Below are 23,194 nucleotides of genomic sequence, written 5' to 3'. Positions count from 1 at the left end.
CATGGTAAGGCTGTATTTACAGACTCTGTTGGATAACTAAGTGGGCTGCTCTAACTGTTGTAAAAATTGGCTATGCCTGTGTGTGAGACTGCTAGAGTGAAATTATGCTTTGGAGCCTGTGACTTCGTATAGTTACTCAGCCACTTGAACTGAGTAACAAACTATTACAGTTGTTTCCACCGCTGTCTATCCATATTGCCATACCATGTTACTGTGTGGCAAACTTTTCTGTATTCCATTCAACCTGCATGCATAGAGAATTAGTTGCGTAAATTCTTTAATTTTCTTGTGGCTTGGGTCAACCACTTTATTTCATAGTGAACTTACTAACTTTTGTTTCATGTTGCAGTCTACTTAAATGAGTGTGACAAATTACTGATGCCATACAAGAGAGAGTCATAAAAATAATTACTCTTTTTTTCTAAGAATAACATATTTGAAAATTTCCCAGTGGGGGTCTATAACTGCAATAATTACAAATGACTTTTGTGGTTGGAGTAGTCCACAGTCACCTGGATGTATTTTAAAGTTGTCTTTCTGAATATGGCAATTAGCCTCTCACACCTGTAATCACAGGAATTCTTTCACTGGTGTCAGTGCCTTATCCCCCTCCCCTATTAGTTCAGCTAATCTATCTTTCTCCCTTCCATTAAGATTATTTAGTCTCTTTGGATAAATAAATCTGTAAGGGCCAAATTCATAATCATGCTTGGCAGTGCACACAAGAGTTCTGATTGTAGCCTCAATTTTACAATTGAGAATGACCTCAGACATATCATAATGAATGCTCTCCATATTATTGTGAAGTATTCAGTGAAATATGTTAATGACAAGCTTGGTAAGTCACTCAGAAGAGAACAGCATTCACATATGTGTGTGACTGATGCATCACCCTTCAGTCAGTAGACTGCACCTGAATGCCCCTGGTAATAGGCTCCAAGCACAGCCAACTGCCACCAACATGTAGTCTGACATAAGCACCACCCAGCCATCACCAACGATTTCCAAAGATATTCCCAGGGGAATGATGGAACATGATGAATGAATCAGACTGTTACTAAATTTCTTGCGTTGTCTGAATGAGTTTATACATCTCTATAGCCCCACAAAGGCAAACTGAATTTCAGAGCATACTGCCCAACATAATGTGATTGAATTCAATACCTGATGCAAAATTTTTGCCATTTGGATTCACCCTTTCCCTGTTTCCAACACCTGATGGATTGTCTACCAGCACCATATAAGTAGCCTTCAGTCATGTAATCTCATGCCTCAGTCTTCTCTGGCACCTATACTTCACCTACTTTTTTCCTCATCCCATCTTATTTTACTCCTTCCACATCAGACCCTCACTCCCCCTTTTACCTCAGCTCACTCAGTGTAACCTTTTCTTGTGTTCCTCTAATACTGTGGTTTTTTCATTTTTCTCCATTTTATTTACTCAGCACTCCTTCTCGTAGTCCCTCAATCTGCTTCTGAATGCACTACATTTTCCACCTCATCATGGTCTTTCCTAAATTTCTCCTTCCTTGTTCATCCCCCTTCAAACTCCATTCCATTTTCATTTCTCCACTTACCAAACCAGCAAAGTCACTATTAGTTCCAGTCAGCTGCCAAAAGCGGGAAAAGACAGTGGTCATTTTCTCTCTCTCTCTCTCTCTCTCTCTCTCTCTCTCTCTCTCTCTCTCTGTGTGTGTGTGTGTGTGTGTGTGTGTGTGTGTGTGTGTGTCTTTTGTTAACTTTGAAGAAGACTTTGTCAAACAACTAAGCAATTTACCATTTTTTCTAGATGCCTGTCAACTACTTTGATCCATTCTAACATACAAGTTCAGTCTTAAACAATTTAATACCAGAAAAATGTGTGTGTCTACTGTTGCATAAGGAGTTTTCAATTGCATCTAAAAATGTCTAAGATGTTTAGATGGGGCTAAGTTTCAGCAGGAGCATGTGCCTGGAAGAATCATGTTTCTGTGCTGTAAGAATACACAGAGTGTCCATAAAGTCCCACTATCATTTCAAAAAAATCATAATGTGGAAACTATGAGAGGCATAGAATCATGGTCTGTTGTAAAACTGTTGATAGTGCAATTCTGACCAGTACAGGGCCAGAACTTGAATATTGTCTTGATGTTCTACAAGTAATAAGTGAGGTACACATTGAAATTCTGGCTTAACAGAATAGAATCTTTGCAGCTGCTAAACTTTTTACAACAAACATCTATGATCTCTTTCGCTGATAGTCTCCAAGTTGTAATTGGACAAATAAAAAAATACTCATCAAGTGGCTGCAGGAGAACACACACACAAAAACTATTACAGTCTGCAAGTTTTCAGAGCCAGTGGCTCTTTCTTCAGGCAGAGGGGGGAAGGGCAAGGACTGGTGAGGTTTAGGGAGAGAGGCAGAGTTCAGGAAAGCCGCCCAGAACCCCAACATGGAGGAGACGAACTGGGCGGGACATCTTTCCTTCTCATCCTATCCGGCATGTCGCCACTGACCAGGGGTTCTGGACAACTTTTCCAAACTCTACCCCTTTTCCTAAACCTCACAAGTCCTTTCCTTTCACCCCTCTTTCTTCCCCTTCAATCCTTCTGCCAGAAGAAGGAGCCACTGTCTCCTAAATCTTGGAAACTGTAATACCTTTTGTATGTGTGTTCTCCTGCTGCCGCTTGGTGAGAAGACTTTTTATCCATCCAGTTCCATTGTATTTTCAAAAACGAATTGTTTTCGTTAATATATTAGTATCCAACGATTTTCTGAAATGATAGTGGAACTTTTCAAGGACACCATATACCAGTTAAACAATGCAGTCAACTTTTTAGAGTAAAACAGTTTATTGTGACTCTGATAATTATTATATTTGCAGCTAACTAATTTAAATAGTGTAACTATGCCCACTACTTGATGATGTCATAGTAGAACTGAAAGCAGACCATCTGTGACATAAAGAGGCACAATACCTGTGATGTGAATGCTGTATGTAATAAATTGTTTTTAATTTTCGGTTGTGTACAACATAAATTATTAGTCTCCATATATGTTTTACTCTTCATATAATTATTTATTCATTGCTCTAAGTTTTATGATACATTTATGAATATATTGCACAATACTTTTCCAAATGAATTTAGAAAATCTGCACAAGTGAGGAGTATCTGTAATTAGAGTTTATTTCTTTATCAAATTTAATTCTAAGTGAAAGATGGCTTTATTTGAGGCTGTTAAGTCAGCAGAAGATTTAAATACATTACCTGCAACATAATAATGAGAATTACTAATTTTGAGTGACATGGTTATGGACCACAACAGATAAATGGCAGAATACAAATCTGAAACTCCATCATTTTATCCATCGTCAGACCTAACTAACCTATAGATTTTGGACAGCATTACTTTCAGCGGTGCAGTGATTTTTGTAACATCTTTATTGGTTATATCAGTGAAGGTGATGTTCCTCAGTCGAAAATGCAGACTGCTGAATATATCCATATTTTCATATCATAATTGAATGTTAGTTTTGATCTGCATAATTTATGACATTGCAAAAAGATTTTTGTGATGTTCTTGTTTGTGCAAGAGAAGGAGGAGGGAGGAACAGAGGGAGTGGGTGGCAAGAAAGATCATGGAGATCATGGATGAATGAAATGACTGTCATGTCAACATACACATTAAACACTTCAAACAAAATATAGTTCTGTAAAGGCTCAACATTCCATGTTTGTGAGTAATGCAATAATTATAACTAATGAATTATTTACTGAACTATGAATTTATAAGTATGACAGTATTATATAAAATGCTGTATATCAATATTTTAATGACTCATCTTCACAAACAACAACTAACTATTAAATTGTCACAAACAAATACTTACGTGTTTTTCCAGACACACAGTTTTTAGCACTGATAATATTTACACTAAAGACAAGGCCATGGTGATTGTAGCTCATGGTGAAACCAGGCAAATGGCCTGCATAGCAGAGAGATGTGAAATGTTCCTCAGTAATTTTCCAACGACCTTGTGGTGAATCAGAAATTATGTGTGCTGATACAAAGTAAATATGATTCATTACATCTGCCAGAACATCCTCAGTATGTCCAAGAACTTCCTGAAAAACAAGTTGACAAACAGAATTCACTTACTTAAGGTTACAGTTTTTGTGAAACTTATTAACTTTCTAATGCTCATTTGGGAGGTATAATGTATTCAATTATGATTAACAATAAACTTTCAAGATTTATTTAATTATGCTAAAGTCACAATAAAAATATGAGTATTGATTAAAACGTAGCTAGAAACAGTAATTGTTGTAACATGTTCATTCTTTCATTCCACCAATGTATTCAATTAAGATTAACAATAAACTTTCAAGATTTATTTAATTATGCTAAAGTCACAATAAAAATATGAGTATTGATTAAAATGTAGCTAGAAACAGTAATTGTTGTAACATGTTCATTCTTTCATTGCACCAAAAATAAAAAAAATTGTTATTGCATAGAGTAATCTGGCTTGAAGTCTCTTGACACTTCATTCGTCAGTAGAGCGAAGGCTGTCCAATATGACTAATATAACAGCAAGTACTGTTTGCCTTACAATTGTTTTTGTAGCATTATGAGTCATTTCAAACAATGACTTATTACAAAGAATGGCACTGCACACTGCAATTATGTAAAATATAACTGATATTTAATAATGAGATACTTCAATGGTATTTATCAAGTAAAATGTTGCTTCTTTTGTATGAAGGTGCTCTCATTTTAGTGTACATTAATAAATTTCCTCATCTGAAAAATACATTTAGTTGTTGAGAAAACAAAGTGAATTCATTATCACAGAAATAATGTGATTATTTCTAAAAAAAATCTGCAGAAATTTCTCATGTTATCATATTCCTTTTTACACTTCACAAATCCTCAAAATATTTTAGTAGATGCTTTTTGTTATTGTGATGTTTTAACCCTCACTTTAGGGTTAATTACACTTATTAATCACAAATAAACTTCTATAACAATAAATTAAAATTGTCAATTTGTCCAAAAAAACAAAAAAATAATAGTTCTTTATGGAATTCAGCATAAACCATAGTTCCAGATACAAATTAATATGCAGTAATTCCTGACTGAAACTGATGTAGTTATTTTGCTATGCATGCTTGTTGCAAGTGTAGTATGAAGCAAAGTTCTGTTAAGTCTGATGGTGGTGATGGAGGTAACACTCATAGCACTATGCAACACAAGTCTACATTAGTCTGCATAAGCAGCAGCAGTTCACCTGTAGAGGCAAAGTCAGATAATAGCAACTGAGGGAGGATCTCTGCTGGGCAGCCTTATATTTGCCCACTACAAAAGTTCATGTGACCAGCCTGCAACATTGAATGTGTTCCCGCTTCATGCACCCTACTGGGATATGGATGATGTTATACATATCAATACACTTGTATCTTCCATTTGCACATCCTGCAGAGATACTAAATCTCTCTCTTGGCCTGTACCTGCCTGTGTGGAATGGAGCAGGACACAGTGAAAGCAGCTGGGAGCAGTTCAATGTCATGATGGAAGGCTCCTGAGAGATGCCTCGGGCCACTGGCAATGATAATTCTGGATCTGGAGAGTTTCGCGAAAGCCCAAAACCTTCAGGTAGTGGAGGTACCTCTGTGAGACATGGCAGGTCCAGTGATTCAATGATTAATGAAGCCATATGGAGGTGTAGTTCTCAGTCTACATAAGGAAGGCTGGGCAGCCTACCTCTTTGAACTGGGAGTAAAAAGACCTATGATGTGTCTATGATGGTGATGATGGTGGAGTTCACGGCAAGGGAGGCCGCTGATCATAGCGTCACAATCAGAGCTGGTTTCAGTACTGGCACAGCATCCCATGTGTTTTAGCCACTAATACCACCTGGTGCCCCTGTTGTTCCTGTCAACTGCACCTGCTTCATGTTAGGTGAATGGAAACAGAAGATCCAAGAGTGTCCATGAAGGAGCTCTGCTCAGCTTTTAGCTTTAGTGGGTATGGATCTGTAAGAAGATAGGAAGGTATTTAACATTGAAGCCAATTTTGCAGACCCTAAGGCTTTTCACATTTGCTCTTTGAAAGCACAAACTGTTCTGCCACCCTTTTGTGGTTGGGTGGAAAGGGGGTCTGGTAAAATGTTTAATTCCATTGCAGATGAAAAGCCATTTGAAATCTCTCACTGTGAATTGGGAATTGTTATCGATCATCAGCATGTGGATTCCACCCTCAGTGCAATGATCTGCTCGAAGGCTCTCACCATTTCCATCATTATCTAGTACAAGCAGATGTTTTTGTCTCAACGCTGCAAACCCACTATCCAAAATGCACAACTTGCATTGTTTGACTTGCGGTGTTGTAATATTTCTAGCCTTGTTACTACCACAGGCATTTGATTGCAAAAATGATCATATAAATGGAAGGAATAAGTGAGACAATGGTAACAAAGATGTATTGGCAACACAGCTAACTTTTGAGCCAAGTAATACAAATGTGGGTTTGTAGGCAGTAAGGAGGCCTGTTGGCAACCTGGACATTTGATATCACTCACCTGAAAGTGCAATGTGAGGTTTTTGATATACATCTAGCCTGTCAAGTGGAATGGGTCCAGTACTTATACCTATGGCCTGGCATTCTGTCTTCACTCTGGTGCACCAGTCAGCCTGCTGGTATTCTGATTTTGCTATGGTGCAGTCTAGGTCTTCCTTCTGCAGCCCACTCCCACTAGATGAATTCTTAGGTGTTCTCTCCTCAGTCTGGTGTACCAGACAAAATTCTGTCATTCTAGCTTTGGTCTGGCACACCCATCTGTGGGCTGGCATTCCTTTTTCAGTCCTGTGCAGCTCTGGGTGTCCCCTCTGCAGTCCACTCCTACCAGAAGCATTCTTAGGCATTCCCTTCAGACCAGTGCACCAGGCTGACCACTGGTGTTGCATCTTTGATCTGGTGCACCTGTCCGTGTGCTGGCATTCCATTTTTGGTCTGTTGGTGTTCCCTCTGCAGTCCGCTCCCACTAGAAGTGTCCTGCAGCAATCCATCTTGGATCTGGTGTGCCTGGTGCTAACACTCTCAATTCTGAGAAGAACTGAGAGACTACCTAAGAATGCTTTGAGAGTGAGCAAGCTCCAGAGGGAATATCTAGAAATATATCAGATCAAAATTGGAATGTCAGCACTTGGACACACATAGTCGTCCAAAGACATAATGCCAGCACCCATCCTGGTATACTGGGCTAAAGAGAGGATGCTTAGTGGCACATCTAGTTGGAGCAGACTGCAGACAGAATACCTGGAACTGATCGTGGAGGGGGAAGGCCATAGGTATACGAGGGTGGTTTGAAAATATTTCAGAATCACTACGAGGTCAGCACTAGCGCAATGTGTTGTTCACGTGATATTCATTGGTCTGTTGCCTGTAAACACTTGCCACATTAGTGCTCTTGGAAGAGAGCTGTGGTGGTGACATGGCTCTATTGTTCCAGAATAGTGATTTGCGAAGATGGAAAAAATCGAGATTGGAGCAGTGATTAAGTACTCCATAAAGAAAGGTATGAAAACAAAGGACATTCATGCCAATTTCCAGAATACACTTTGGGACTCTGCTCCTTCATATTCAACTGTTGCCAAGTGGACAAATGAATTTAAATTTGGTCAGGAGAGCTTAAATGATGATCCATGTAGTGGTTGGCCAAGATGTGTCACTTTCTCCAGAAATCATTGCAAAAGTGCACAAGATGGTCATGGAGGATCGCTGATTGAATGTGCATGAAATTGCTCATGCTTGTCAGATGACATCTGAAAGTGTATATCACATTTTAACTGAGGAATTAGAAATGAAAAAATTATCTGCAAGATGGGTGCCACAACTCTTGACGCTGGATCAAAAATGCATGAGAATGGACATATTGGAACAATGTTTGGCTTGTTTTAGGAGAAACAAAAAAGATTTTTTGCACCGGTTTGTGACCACAGATGAAACTTGGGTGCACTACTACACTCCCGAGAGAAAACAACAGTCAAATCAGTGGAAACATGCTGATTTTCAGCCACCAAAGAAATCAAAGACAATTCCTTCAATGGAAAAGGTCATGGCATCAGTGTTTTGGCATGTGAAGGGGATTCTGTTTGTAGATTATCTCCCCACTGGGCAAACAATTACTGGAGAATACTATGCTAACTCCTGGATAAATTGCAACAAAAGATATGGGAAAAAAGGCCAGGTTTAACAAGAAGAAAGTCATCTTCCATCAAGACAGTGTGCACCCACACACATGTGCCATGACCATGGCAAACTTATTCAAGCTGAGGTATGAGTTGTTGCCAGACCTGCCTTATTCACTTGATATCACTCAGTCAGTCTTCCATCTCTTCCAAAAACCAAAAATTTTTCTTGGTGGACAAAGATTCAATTCAAATGAAGAACTGATAGCTAGAGTTGGCAAGTATTTTGCAGGCTTGGAGGAAACTCATTTTCGAGATGGGATCAATGCACTGGAACATCACTGGACCAAGTGCATCAATCTACAAAAAAGACTACACTGAAAAATAAAAAAAAAGTTTCAATGATGAAAGTACTTTTTTTTCTATTCTGTTCCGAGAACTTTTCAAACCACCCTCGTAAATATTGGACCTGTTCCATTCGACAAACTGTCTCAAATAGCACCTGATGGAAGATAACAAGTCACATCATTGAAATACTGTACATGAATGATGCTGACATCTAGCAGAATACCCAAACCTCAAGATGTCTTCTGTAACAATAGATTAAAATTGTCTATTAGCCCAGGAAAACCAAACAATAATAATCTTGATAGAATTTAACACAAGACATAGTTCCAGGTACAAATTAATGTGCAATAGTTCCTAGCTGAAAATAATGTTAAATCCATGCATTCTTATTGCTTGATGTAAGTTCCATGAACCCTAGCAGTGTTGGAAACCACACTCTCATGAATCAAAGCATTATGCAATGCAAGTATAAATTGATCATGGTAAACAGAAGTGATAATGGTAGTTCATTTTTTGAGGCAAAGCAACTGAGAGAGAAGTTCATATGACTGGCCTGTGACATTGGCAGTGTTCCTGCTGAAGATGGCCCCACTGGACATGGGTGAGTCACAAATATCTTTCATCTGCTTGTTCACCAAGGTTATCAAATGCAGCACTATTAAAAGACAGGATTCAATTTTATTTGTTATGCTAACTAGGCAACTAAGTACTTGTAATTTCTATTACACGCAGTACGTAATTTAACCTTGTATTTACTGATTCACCTGGGCAACTGTAAAATATTGTTTACACTTATTTATTAGCATAACTCAAGCTTTGGAAATTCTGTCAGCAGTTTTTTTTCTTCAATTACAACTATTCATTACTTTCATGTTAACTGAACACTTTGATGGACCACAGAATGCTCATCAAACATTTGCTGTTCATTAATGGTGCTCTAACATAAGCACAATATCATTAAAAAGAAGCTGACAGAATATATTTTTAGTAGTACTCCCATAATATGAATTGCAGTTTGTCTAGTTTTTATGAAATAACTGAGGTTGCCTTTTGGCAGCTATACTTACAAGGGCATCACAAAACATTCCACTCCATGCTCAATATTTAATGATATAAATTTTAACAGTTTGACTCGCTACCACACCTGATTAAACTTTCAACAAAGATTGATGAATTATAATATTTTGTAAAATGTATCTTTACATATTACTAAATTAATGCTCTCCACCACGTTTTTCCATTGGTATGTGATGGCTAAGCTCAGGTCTCCTTAACAAGGAAGGTTTGTGTGCATAGCTTATAATTATAGTAATGATGAGTGTGTAATACATATATTGTTAGCTGTTTGATATTTAACTTGCATTTACAGTGATATTTCATGACACCAATAGGAACTACAACCTGGTTGGCTACAGAAGAGGCAGTATCTGGTACGGAAAGTAGTAAAGTAAACAGTTGCTGCAACTCTAGTGAGCAACAAAGCTAAGACAGAATCTATATCTATACATATTATAAATTAAAGTCCTTAGCCAACTTTTTCATTCCATATGTGAAGGCTAATCTTAGGGACTACTGTAAAGATTTTGATACAGTTTTCACTAATAGATAAACAGATTCATAAGGAAGGTTTGTGTACATAATTTATTGCTGCTGCACCAGACAAGTAATTCAGATGTAGATAATTGTGGAAAGCTGGGACAGGTTACTATTTTATTTACAGTTTCCTGCATTTAAATCCAAATGCTAACAAACTAAACAATAAACAATATCCCACAATAATTAAATGATATCTTCAGAGTGTACTGCACCATAGCCACTGAGTGACAATGACTTGCTGAACATCTTTTGGTTAAAGACTACCTCCAATTAAAGGGAAGGTTACTTCCCTTTCACAACTCATTATTGACAGCCAGTTGCTATTGCAGTATTAATGAACTATAAGTACATTATGCAGCAAAAGGTCTCCAAATAACACAGTGATCATGCACTGGGTAATAACAGTCTACACATAGAAGAGTACATCATATGTGTATTTTTTGTGAGTATGAGTGAATTGGGAGAGTTGAGTGAAATCAAAGTGAACATGACTGTAGAGTTCTCCAAGTTTGGACAATCTCTCAGGAAAATTTCACAGACGTTATAGTACCCCATATCCACTGTTAGTGGTGTTGGAAAATGCCATGTGGCTAGGGCCTCCTGTTGGGTACACCATTCACCTGGTGCAAGTCTTTCGAGCTGACGCCACTTCAGCGACTTGCATGTCGATGGGGATGAAATGATGATAATAAGGACAACACAACAGCCAGTCCCTGAGTGGAGAAAATCTCCGACCCAGCCAGGAATCGAACCCGGGCCATTAGGTATGACATTCTGTCGTGCTGACCACTCAGCTACCAGGGGTGGATGTTGGTGGTGTTGTTGTGAAGGGAAACATCAGAGTAACCCAATAATTACTGAAGTAGACTGAAGAAATTAACTAATATGGATCTCTGAACTCTAAATGTTATTGTAAATAACAGTTCTCAATATGTTCTTGTAGGCTACTGCAGAGAACTTCCATTGCTGATTGGGTACAGAGGCCAGTTACAAAAGATTTTTCAAGAGGTGATAGGACGTAGTTTTTTGGATTATACTGCTGCCAGAAGTCACTGATCTCAACAGTGAATGTGCAACATAAATTAAACAATAATAAAAGTGTGACTTTCAAGCTTTCCCAGTGGATATGTAGTAGATATAACACAGTGATCATGCACTGGGTAATAACAGTCTATACATACAAGAGTACATCATATGTGTATTTTTTGTGAGTATGAGTGCTGCTGGATGATGTTGTGCAAATTCCACAGTATTTTCTCAGAGCAACTGTCTGACATCTTCAGGTGGTTTAACCTTGCTGGCAGCTAGGTGTGACTGATGGTATCCACACGTCGACACCTGTATATACAACACACAAGTGAAGAATGAGCAAGCATGGAAATCACGCATGCGCAGTGATACTAAGTATGGCACCATCTATCTGCAAATCATTGCACACATGTGATTTCCGCACCTGCACATTCTTTGTGTGCGTGTTCTATATACAGGAGTCAACATGTGGATATCATCAGTCGCACCTAGCTGCCAGCAAGGTTGAACCACCTGAAGATGTTGGACAGTTACTCTGAGGAAATATTGTGGAATTAGGACAATGTCTTCTGGCGCAAACCCATGAAGACTATTTACAATAAAAATAGTAATAACAATAATAATAATAAATAATTTCATTTGTGATGTGTTTGTAAATAGATTATAGGACTGGGTGTAATTCCTTTTGTAAAACACAAACTTAATTTCCATGTCCAAACATGTTTCAGAAGATTTGTGGATCTTTATTTTCATTGGATATTTTAATTGTAATTTGTTTGTATGGGTGTAGTGGAAAACAAATAAGCTAGCAATCAAGATATGTAATAAAAATAATGAGCCATTGTCCTTGGCAAATATGTGCTGAAGCATGTTTGAACAAGAAAATGAGAAGAAATTGTGGTTTGAAAAAATAACTGCTCACACATACCCACCCGCCCACCTGTACACACACACACACACACACACACACACACACACACACACTCACACACACACACCTTTCTTATTTAACAAGTTGCTTATGTTTTGAACACATAGTCCAAACAAACTATGACTGTTAGCAATTGTATTGTCTAAGCTACCATATTTTTTTAATTTTTACACTGACAGTTACAATGGTATCTGTAGTTATTCAGAAAATTTGTCTTTTGTAAACATTTATCTTAAAAAAGCCTATTGAAAATATTGAAAATTATTGGAATTGAACAGACACACTTAATGCTTCTGGAAATTAGTCACATAACTAACCTCATACAGGAAACATTCAGATGCAGAGTGAAACTTGTAAGGTGTATCACACCCATGTGTGACCTTGCCACTGTGTTGAGTGAATGACTCCTGAAGCTCTGCATTTACACTTCCTGCAGAATGCTTGAGCCAGTTCTTGTTATATAGCTCACAGATGGCCAAGATCTCCACATTTGTGTGCGGAGCATTCCAAGCAATTTGCCTCAACTGCATGGTTGAAATTATAGTCTAAACCATTCTCAGCACCCACAGTAATAACTACATGATCTCTACTACGACTTTTCCTTGGGGAGCCTAAACCACAGGTGACATCACTGAGCACTGAAACTGGGTTAAAAATAGCAGTAATAATGACGTAGTATTCACCATCCAGGCAGTTCTGAACTAGTTCATTCTTCTCAACTATTCCCTGGCAGGAGGACCTTCTTTGTATTTTTAATCTTCCTGATATTCTTAACTTAGTCTGCCTCCATAGCTTAGTGCCATGTAGAGGACCTGAGTTTGATTCCAAGTAGTGCCAGGAATTTTTCTTTGGTGGGAGGACTGGAACAGGCTGTACTCAGCCTCTTAACACCAACTGAGGATCTGCTTGACCGAGCAGTTGTGGTTGCAAGGCCAAGAAACTTGACCAAAACTGGGAGAATGGTGTCCTGGCCCTCCATACTGCATCTGATGATGTCCTTGGCAGAGGATGACATGGCAATCGGTCAAGCCTGACTAGCCCATATAGAAACAGAATGTCGCCTTTTTATTTACCATTAATCTTAGCTTGCACTTCTTTTCCTGTTTTGTAAGAGTGTTCCCAAACTTATTGGGTTGCCTTTTCCCATACTCTCCAGAGCATACAAGCTGTTGGAGACATCTAAACTAAAACTAGAAGATATGCAGCATCTCTTGACCTCTTGCCTGATCTAACCGATTTGACCACAGTCTAATCATATATCCTGTACATAACATCACTGCTGCCAACTGAAGCTCTCTATTTTCTCAATTCTGCATGTGTTGCTGCCTGATCAGCTTTGAGCTTTCTCCATTACTGTGGAGAAATAGACACATCTACTTCAGTGCTAAGGGCTATCTCCATTCAAGCTAATTGCTTCATAGGCAGCTGATAGTGGTCTGTGTAAAGTTACATAAATGCTCTGTTTGAAATGTTACTTAACAAGAGCAGGCTAGTAGTATAAGAGAAGGATCAGTGACTTTTTCAAAGTAACTGTTTTTTTCCCTAATATACAAATGTAAGGTAATAAGGAAGTAATTCCTACAATTATTATTGTGGATAGTTTACTACTAGTCATAGTTTGTTGTTAGTGTACTTTACAGAAGTAGCCAGAAATGGTTGCTTCTGCCTATTGATGTGTAACTTGACTTGTTCCATGTCTCGGAAGGTTCTCTTTCATGATGGGATTTCTGGAATATGACATGTGAATGACAGAATGAATGACTGAAATTTTAAACAGTAATATATAGCTAAGCTGTTTATCTCAGATACTCTAGAACTGTTTAAAGTATTGTAATTCTGTGATTCTTCAGTTTCTTCCAGCATAATTCATGATGAAATGGCCAGGTGTCAGTGTCCAACAGGCACAACATTTCATCAAGTGACCACATTGCCATCACTAGGTGCACTGATGAATTAACTTCTTAGAAGAGAGCATGGTGATTTTCTCTCTTGCCCCTCTCCCTCCAATTTGCTGTTCTGTACACCATCTGTGCTCAGGGATATACATGTGTACATCATCTCCAACCCCCCCCCCCCTCCCCCCCTTCCTCCAGCTGATAAGTTGATAAGTTGCTCCTTTTGAGGTTCACATCCAGGGTCACATGCTGGTAGCATCTTTGCTGTTGCTGTTGTTGCTCCACATGCCCCCAAAGCCAGTTGATTGTAGGTTATCTCCTGCCTCTTCTTAATCAAACTAAGTGCAGGTTCTCAGGCCTTTCTAAGGACGTAGCCACTATCACAAGTTGTCAGTGGTTCCCCTACTTGCATCTCAATGGAACTGTTACTGACACAGAGCCAGAAATTAGACATCTGTGTTAGAACCTTAGTAATCCATACCATGTAGTTCTGATAGCAATGTTCTGTGACTGCTGACTTGTTAGCCTGCTGCAGTCTGATGTGCCTTTGGTGTTGCAATGGAATAAATGTACCAACAGTTTTGGCAACTATTTTTGAGTATGTGTACTGTGTATAACTACATTTTTGAGTTAATAAAATCATTACCATTACTTTACACTAGTGACTGGGTTTCATTTGACTGCCCCTTATATATATCTACAGCCATACTCTGCAAACCAGTATTAGGACTTCTTGCCATTTAGCACATGTATGGAGCATAGGAATAATGACTGTTTAAACTGCTCTGTGTATGCTGTAATTAATCTAATCTTGTCTTGCAATCACTATGGGAATGATACATAGGTGATTGTGGTATATCCTTAAAATCATCATTTAAATCTGGTTCCAGAAACTTTGTAAGTAGGTTTTCTCAGAATAGTTTGTGTCTATATTCAAGTGTCTGCCAATTCAGTTTCTTCAGCATCTCCATAACACACTCCCATGGGTCAAACAAACCTATGATCATTTGAGCAGCCCTTCTCTGTAAATGTTTAATATCTCTGTTAGTCCTATTTGGTACTCATCCCACATGCTTGAGTAATATTCTAGGATGGGTTACACAAGTGTTTTGTATCCAATCTCTTTTGTAGACTGAATTTCCCTACTGTTCTCTCATGAACTGAAGTCAGCCACCCGTTTTACCTATTACTGAGCCTAAGTGATTATTCTATCTGATACCTCTACAAATTGTTACACTATGGTATTTGTATGAGCTGACCATTACAAACTCTGACCTGTTGATATCACTGCCACAGGAGACAACATTTTTTTCATTTTGTTAAGTGTACAGTTCTGTGTTCCTGAACATTTAAAGCAAGTTGCCAGTCTTTAGCACCACTTTGAAATATTATTTAGATCTGACTTAATATTTGTGCAGTTGTTTTCAGACAGCATTTCATTATAGACAACTGCATGAACTGTGAAAAGTCTGGGGTTACTATTAATATTGTCTCTCTATCCAAACAAACATCAGAAAGGCCAACAGTGCCGACTGACTACAATGTCATCCTCAATCTAAAGGTGCCATTGGCTATGGATACAAAGGGAGATGCAGTCAGCACACTTCTCTCATGGCCATTGTCAGTTTCTGTGATGTGGAGTGCTACTTCTCAGTCCAGCTGCTCCTCAATTGGTCTCACAAGCCCTTGCTGTTTGTACTACCTCACGGTCACTGATAGCAGATTAACAGCTTCAATGTGAACATCCTAAAAGAGTATGGTTCAAATTAGCATCAGTTGGATGTAAGTTGCAGTACTTGTGCAGAGATAAGAGGCTTACACAGGATAGACTAGTGGGAAGATCTGCATCAAACCGGTCTTTGGACTGAAGAATTCAACAATAGCAGCAGCAGCAGCAACAGCAACAACAACAACAACAATAACAGCAATAACAGTTCTGAAAAGCAGACGCCCATTGTGGGTTTCTATCCAAGTGCCGTGACAGATATTTCCAGACACCTAATTTTTTACAAGCTGATGTCCCCTTGCCTGCACAATCATCAGACCATGATTTTTTTTTCTATGCAAGCATCTTAAGGTTCAGGTATTCAAAACTTGGTTGCGGACTTTGCCAGCCATGAAAAATGCAGTATAAAAAGAAACTGATCTTATTCCTCATGAATTGCGCATTAGAATTATGCAGAAATCTGAAATCAAATTCAACAATGCACTGATTCCCCACTTGAGTAACACATTGTTTAAAAAATGAAAAATTCCCATTGTGTAAATATTATTCATGTTAATACTGTTTCTTTATTTGGATCCATAAGTTTTTATTTGAACTTTACATTAGGGAGGGTGTGTTGTTACAGTCTGCATAACATCGACATTTATTTTCATTTTGAATACTCACTAATACTATATACATATCTCTTTGTGAGAGGCCCTTTTAAATGACTTTTTTAAAATTTATACTGTTTTTTCTTTGATTGAGTTTGGTACCATGTTACTGTATTTACTCGAATCTAAGCCGCACTTTTTTTCCGGTTTTTGTAATCCAAAAAACCGCCTGCGGCTTAGAATCGAGTGCAAAGCAAGCGGAAGTTCTGAAAAATGTTGGTGGGTGCCACCACAACTTACTTCTGCCGTTGAATATATGTAGCACTACACAGGCATGCTTTGTAGGCACAAAGATAAATACTGGCGCCAAAACCTCTGCGTCAGGAAATAAATTTAAAAAAAAAAAAGGTGGAAGACGAGCTTTTTTTCTCTGCCCCGAGTTTCGACCACTGCATTTTCATACATTATCCAACGAAGTAAATACAAATTCCGTATTGTTCATCTTCGAATGTAGTAGCATTTCAATGTACTACGAAAATCCGACTGGCAAGACTGTTTGGAATGTTTGTCAGCAGTATTCTCGTCACCATAAGAATAATACGAATATAAACATTTTTCCATGTATTGTTTCATGTTGGCTGCTATCTCATTTAAGTCCTGTCTGCCTAATAAACTACGAAACTAGAGTGAGACAACAGCAAACGCGGAGGAATATACATATCATGTCATGTTTATATTCGTATTATTCTTATGCTTAATAGTGATACAGTCAGAAATGAAGCACAGCAATTGACTAAATTTTTAAATCTATGATGACTCTAATTTCTGTATAGAATGTAATGTACTAAAGAGGCGCATGCAAAGATTTCCAAACGGAGAAAAATTTTCGCTAAACTCTCGTTCAGAACATCTTCTATCATACGCAGTCTATTATTTGGTTCTTGTTGATCATTATCAAAGAAAGCAGCAGTGTAGGTAACAGCAAATAGCAGTTTCTTGCCATTGTTTTGCTAATGAGACGATTCCTCTCTTTTTTTTTTATTGTAAGCGGCGGTAGCACGCACAAAAGCAAGCCCTGCCGCGAGCGGCGACAGGCCGTAAACACGCACTATCAGAATGTGACAAACAATGCATGACACAGTACAGTAATGCATTTTCAGCTTAGAGTGATGTAAACACCTATAACAAAGAAAACTGCGCTTATCAGATCAAAGAAAAAATAAGCAATCAATTCAAACAAGACGAGCCACGTGGAAAAGAAAGGGTACCCGTATAAATATGGACGGAGCGCTTGACGCATAGCAATGGCTACCTGGTAAAGCTTAACTGCTAAGCTTATGACTCGAACCAAACTACTGTAGCTGTATCGTCATTCATTCGCCCAAAATTGTGTCTCATATTACAATGGACCAACTTTGTTTCGGTTTGGAGATGCGGCCTATAACTTCTCTCTCCCCTTGAATTTCGAGTCTCAAATTTCAGGTGCGGCTTAGATTCGGGAAAATTTATTTCCTTGATTTCGAGTCTCATTTTTCAGGTGCGGCTTAGATTCAAGTGTGGCTTAGATTCGAGTAAATATGGTAAATAACCTTTTGCCTGCTTCATCTAGAGCATTTATTGAGTTTGAGATTTCGCTATATTGTGTAATAATTTTCCTTCCCTTTGTTATAGTCATCTATGGCTCCATTTAGGATGTGTTTTATCACTTGACCTCACTGCCATAATATCCTGATAAACAGAGTGTTACAGAATAATGTTTTAAAAATTTGGGAGATTATAGAGGATGAAATTCAGAAAATTTTGGAATAATAAACCTATAACTAGAAATGTGAAATAAAAGTTTCTACCATACTATGCACTTTCTATGCATTCAGTAGGCTAAATAAAATACCAGAACACTGTAGGCTAGAAAATGTTTATGGACAATAATGTACAATCAAACAACATAAACTGAATCTGTGGCTTCACTATGGTGAAGTAAATGTGCAATATGATAACCATCAACTTCACTACACAAGTGAATCTTATTTTCTCTGATTCCCTGTCAGATTCTTCACTCCACTCTGATGGTATCAAATGCTGTAAAGATTTACTCAATAAGCTCAGGTACTGTTTCTGCTGATATTGAGAACACAAGGAAGTTCACGTACCTACAAAGCAAAAGTCAAAAGGGCTGAGGTCAGGAAAGTGAACAAACCCATGACTGGGCATCTCCTTCCAACTACCCTCTGTCTGAAGTAGTCTGCAAGATATGCCCTGGCCTGATGATCAAAGTGCACTGGAGCACTTTTGTTCTGAAACCACTAGCATCTTCTCCCTCCCCCATCCTGCTATCCCTCCTCTTCCTTGTCTTATATCATCTCATTACCCCACTGCCCATCCCAATAGATTGCTGCTCATGTCAGACGCAGTCAAAGTTGGGCCTCAGCACCCGGAGATAGTGACCATGTGTTTATGATTTGGCTTATGTCAATGTGTGTGTTTTCTACTTTGGGAGAAGGACTTTGTCCAAAAGCTTACATATTTTAGCAGTCTTTTTCATCGTGCCTGCTTGCAACTCAATGCTTCCTGTATATGGTGAGTATCAATCTACCCTTTACTCACTGGTTCTTTTTTTTTAAACATTCTTTTTAATTAGTCAGCTTGTGTGCTTCCTCATATTTGAACTGTGTAGGCCAGATGTGAGAACATACATAGCAAATTGTCCTGATAACTTTATCATTCACATCTCTCGCTGTTTTGCTCTCGAGGAAAATCTGTGTCACTCTGTTTTGTCTGAAACACAACATACATTAGTTTAGCTGATTCATAAAAAAACTGTATTGTTTTAGATACTTATTTGCATTTTCAGCATTCAAGAGTGCTTCCCTTTTGATCTCCTAATTTGTCTCAGCTGTTGTCCGTAAATATTTTCCAGCCTACAGTGTTCTGGTGTTTTATTTAGCCTACTGAATGCATAGAAAGTGCTGTGCCATCAGCAGATAAAGTTACGTTACTATTTTATGTAGTCTCAGAAATCATTTATGTAGAGAATAAATAGTACTGGTCTGAGGACGGAACCTTGGGACATGCCATGTCTGACAGTTTGTAACTCCACACTGTAACTGATTATATTTCCCCCACCTAGTAAGTCTGACTTCTGTGAACTGATTCCTGTTCATAGTCTGCAAGTTAATTATGCCATAGCATTTCCCTAAAAATGCACAGAGTTTCTTCGTTAGTTTGGAATGATTCACACTGCCAAGTACTTTGGAAAAATCCATGAAGATCCCACAAGTCTTCTGTTGCCTGTCAAGTGAAAAGAGACTACGTTCTGCTAAATCTGTTGGTGCCATTATTATTGCCTTCCTTTATTTGAAACCAACTTGTGATGAGTGCAATATTTTAAATTTAGTTATAAGAGTTATTTTATTCTTTATTATCATCTCAAAGATTTTTGCAAAAGTGGAGATCAAAGATACTGGCCTGTAGTTTCCTAATTGACCTCCACTTCCCTTCTCAAATACTGGCTTTACTTTACTTCCTTATTGTGAATCTGCAAACACATTTTCCTCGATTGCAGCATTCACCACATGTATTAAGGGTTTTAGTATACTTTCTCTGCATCACTTTATGAGGTGTGATGAAACACCATCTAACCCAGATAGATGTTATGAACAGTTATGGTGCACTGTGATAGTCTTCTTCATTAGTGCATAGCCCAGAAACAACATATGAATGACTTCATACAGGGAAGAATCTTTGGGAAACTGGAAGAAGGATGCAGAGTGACAAGTGCAGCCCAGCAGTTTAGTACTGTTCACATCGTTTCATGTGCATGGGAAGCATTCTGAACCATAGGCACTGCAGCATACAGGAGAGAACGTGGTCAATCGTGGACAGGTACGGCAGCAAATGACCGCTACATTGTGCAACAGCCAAGAATATACCTATGTCAAACAGTGGTTGCTACTGCAGCCACGTCTAATAGGACTGCTGGGCATGCAGTCTCACTCTCCACAGTGGCATGGCAACTTCGTGAGGGTGACCTATTTGCCCAATGGCCAATACCTTGTGTTCTGTTAACATGTACACATTGATAGCAACATTTGCGATTATGCCAAGAGCATATGGACTGGGGTATCAAGTAGTAGAGTCACATGCTCTTCTCGGATAGAAGCAGATTCAGTCTGACATGTGGTTCTGGACATACCCTTATATGTATGGGGAAAAGTGGCAACAAGTAATGCACCCAGGTGCATTGTCCAAAATGAGCTTTTCAATAGGCCAGGTGCTCTGGTGTGGGAATGGATAATGTTGCATGGGTGTACTGTCTACAAAACTTTGAAGATTGTACACTGACTGGTCAATGTCTTTGTGACACTGTGCTCCTTCCCCATGTGCATTTCTTCAGTGGTGCATTTGACTCTGACTTAATTTTTATGGGTAACGATGCATGGTGCATTGAACAGCACATGTGGAGGAGTTTTTGGAATGAGAGGATATTCAGTGAATGGACTGATCTGCCTGTTTGGTTGACTTAAATCCGATCGAGCACATATGGGATGCGTTGGGGACACAGTGAAGTCCATCCAAATGCATCAGTGACCATCCAGCAGTTGTCAACCACACTAGTGGAGGAATGGAATGCCCTACAACATTGCATATTTACATAGAGAATTGGAAAACAGTGTGCTGCTTGGTATTTTATTTTGATATATAAACTTCCTTCTGCTCTATTGCTTTCATCAGGACATGTCCTGATGTTGTAGATGGACATACGTCAACTTTGAGTAAACCATTATTGTTGTCTGTAATGGTTGGATATAATATTATTTTCAGCAATGTTTTAAAGCTATTCAGTAATTTGCTGTTGCATATCTATTATAATAAATTTTTTATTATCTAACAGTAGTATTATTTTGTTTTATCACTACATCTGCTACAGTTATATAATATCTGCTAAAGATGTTTGCTACTTCCAGAGGATCTACATCACTTTTGCCACCTTTCAGTGGGCAGAGGCCATCTTCCCGTTGTGTTACATTCCTTGTCTCTTCATGCATGATTCTCTGATGAAAATGCAGTACTCTTTCTTTTTTAGTTCATACAGAATATTACAAGCCTCAGTCTTTTTTAGCTTATGAAAGTCATAATACACTTTCAGCTTATTTCTTGCCTAGAGTATTTCCCCAGTCACCCACTTTTTTTCTTTTTGGTACTTGTTTTGCTGACAAGACATGTTACATTATAATAACAACTAAATAAAGAAAAAAGCTGGTCCCAATTTGGTATTTGCATCATTGTCTGCATATAATGTTTTTCATTTTTCTGCCATTAACATACTTTTTAACTGAATTATCTTTTTGCTCCAATATGTTCTGCTCACTTCCACCAGTCTTTATGTTAATGTCTGTCATGATTGCAAAATGACCTGCTGTAGAAAACTAAAAACTCTGTCTGAACAGATCTTGTAAAGCCCAACAGTACTGGCCGACCACGTGTCATCCTCTGCCAATGCGTGTCACTGGATGCGCATATGGAGGGACATGTGGTCATCACACTGCTCTCCTGGCTGTTGTCAGTTTTGTGACCAGAGTTGCTAGTCCTCATCAAGTAACTCCTCGATTGGTCTTACAAGGGCTAAGTTTACCTCACCTGCCAACAGCACTTGGCAGGCCTAGACAGTGACCCAGCCAAGTGATAGCCAAGCCCAATGGCACTTAACTTTGGTGATCTGATATGAACCGCTGTTACTAATGTGGCAAGGCTTAGTTACTCTGGTGAGTTTATCTATTTTTGTTTTTAGCTTGTGAATCTGCAATAAGTCCAGATGTGTCTTAGTGTTGTATGTATTTTTTGTGTTTATTTTTAATCCCCAATAATCATAGGTGGGAATTTAAGGACATGGGACCTGGATAAACTGACTAAACCAGAGGTTGTACAGAGTTTCAGGGAGAGCATAAGGGAACAATTGACAGGAATGGGGGAAAGAAAACAGTAGAAGAAGAATGGGTAGCTTTGAGAGATGAAGTAGTGAAGGTAGCAGGGGATCAAGTAGGTAAAAAGACAAGGGCTAATAGAAATCCTTGGGTAACAGAAGAAAAATAGAATTTAATTGATGAAAGGAGAAAATATAAAAATGCAGTAAATGAAGCAGGCAAAAAGGAATACAAACGTCTCAAAAAAGAGATCGACAGGAAGTGCAAAATGGCTAAGCAGGCATGGCTAGAGGACAAATGTAAGGATGTAGAGGCTTATCTCACTAGGGGTAAGATAGACACTGCCTACAGGAAAATTAAAGAGAGCTTTAGAGAAAAGAGAACCGCTTGTATGAATATCAAGAGCTCAGATGGAAATCCAGTTCTAAGCAAAGAAGGGAAAGCAGAAAGGTGGAAGGAGTATATAGAGGGTTCTATACAAGGGAGATGTACTTGAAGACAATATTATGGAAATGGAAGAGGATGTAGATGAAGATGAAATGGGAGATACGATTCTGCATGAGGAATATGACAGAGTACTGAAAGATCTGGGTCGAAACAAGGCCCTGGGAGTAAACAACATTCCATTAGAACTACTAACGGCCTTGGGAGAGCCAGTCCTGACAAAACTCTACCATCTGGTGAGCAAGATGTATGAGACAGGTGAAATACCCTCAGACTTCAAGAAGAACTTAATAATTCAAATCCCAAAGAAAGCAGGTGTTGACAGATGTGAAAATTACCGAACAATCAGTTTAATAAGTCATGGATGCTAACTACTAACGCAAATTCTTTACAGACGAATGGAAAAACTGGTAGAAGCCGACCTCAGGGAAGATCAGTTTGGATTCCATAGAAATATTGGAACACGTGAGGCAATACTGACCCTACGACTTATCATAGAAGCTAGATTAAGGAAAGGAAAACCTATGTTTCTAGCATTT

The 23,194-nt window shown here is 38.5% G+C and overlaps 1 protein-coding gene across 4 annotated transcripts in view; it reads right to left on the bottom strand.

Moving 5' to 3' along the window:
* LOC126186823 (uncharacterized) overlaps nt 1–23,194 on the bottom strand; it is a 298,174-nt gene that overhangs the window by 40,067 nt on the left and 234,913 nt on the right. For all 4 annotated transcript variants that reach the window (XM_049928246.1, XM_049928247.1, XM_049928245.1 and 1 more), the window contains exon 6: nt 3,873–4,107. In XM_049928246.1, the coding sequence (XP_049784203.1) occupies nt 3,873–4,107 (235 nt within the window). The remainder of the gene's footprint in view (nt 1–3,872; nt 4,108–23,194) is intronic.

The sequence above is a fragment of the Schistocerca cancellata genome, chromosome 1 (assembly GCF_023864275.1).
Source record: "Schistocerca cancellata isolate TAMUIC-IGC-003103 chromosome 1, iqSchCanc2.1, whole genome shotgun sequence".
NCBI lineage: Eukaryota > Metazoa > Arthropoda > Insecta > Orthoptera > Acrididae > Schistocerca > Schistocerca cancellata.
Note: the sequence above shows the minus strand (reverse complement) of the source record. Positions and strands in the feature narration are given on the sequence as shown.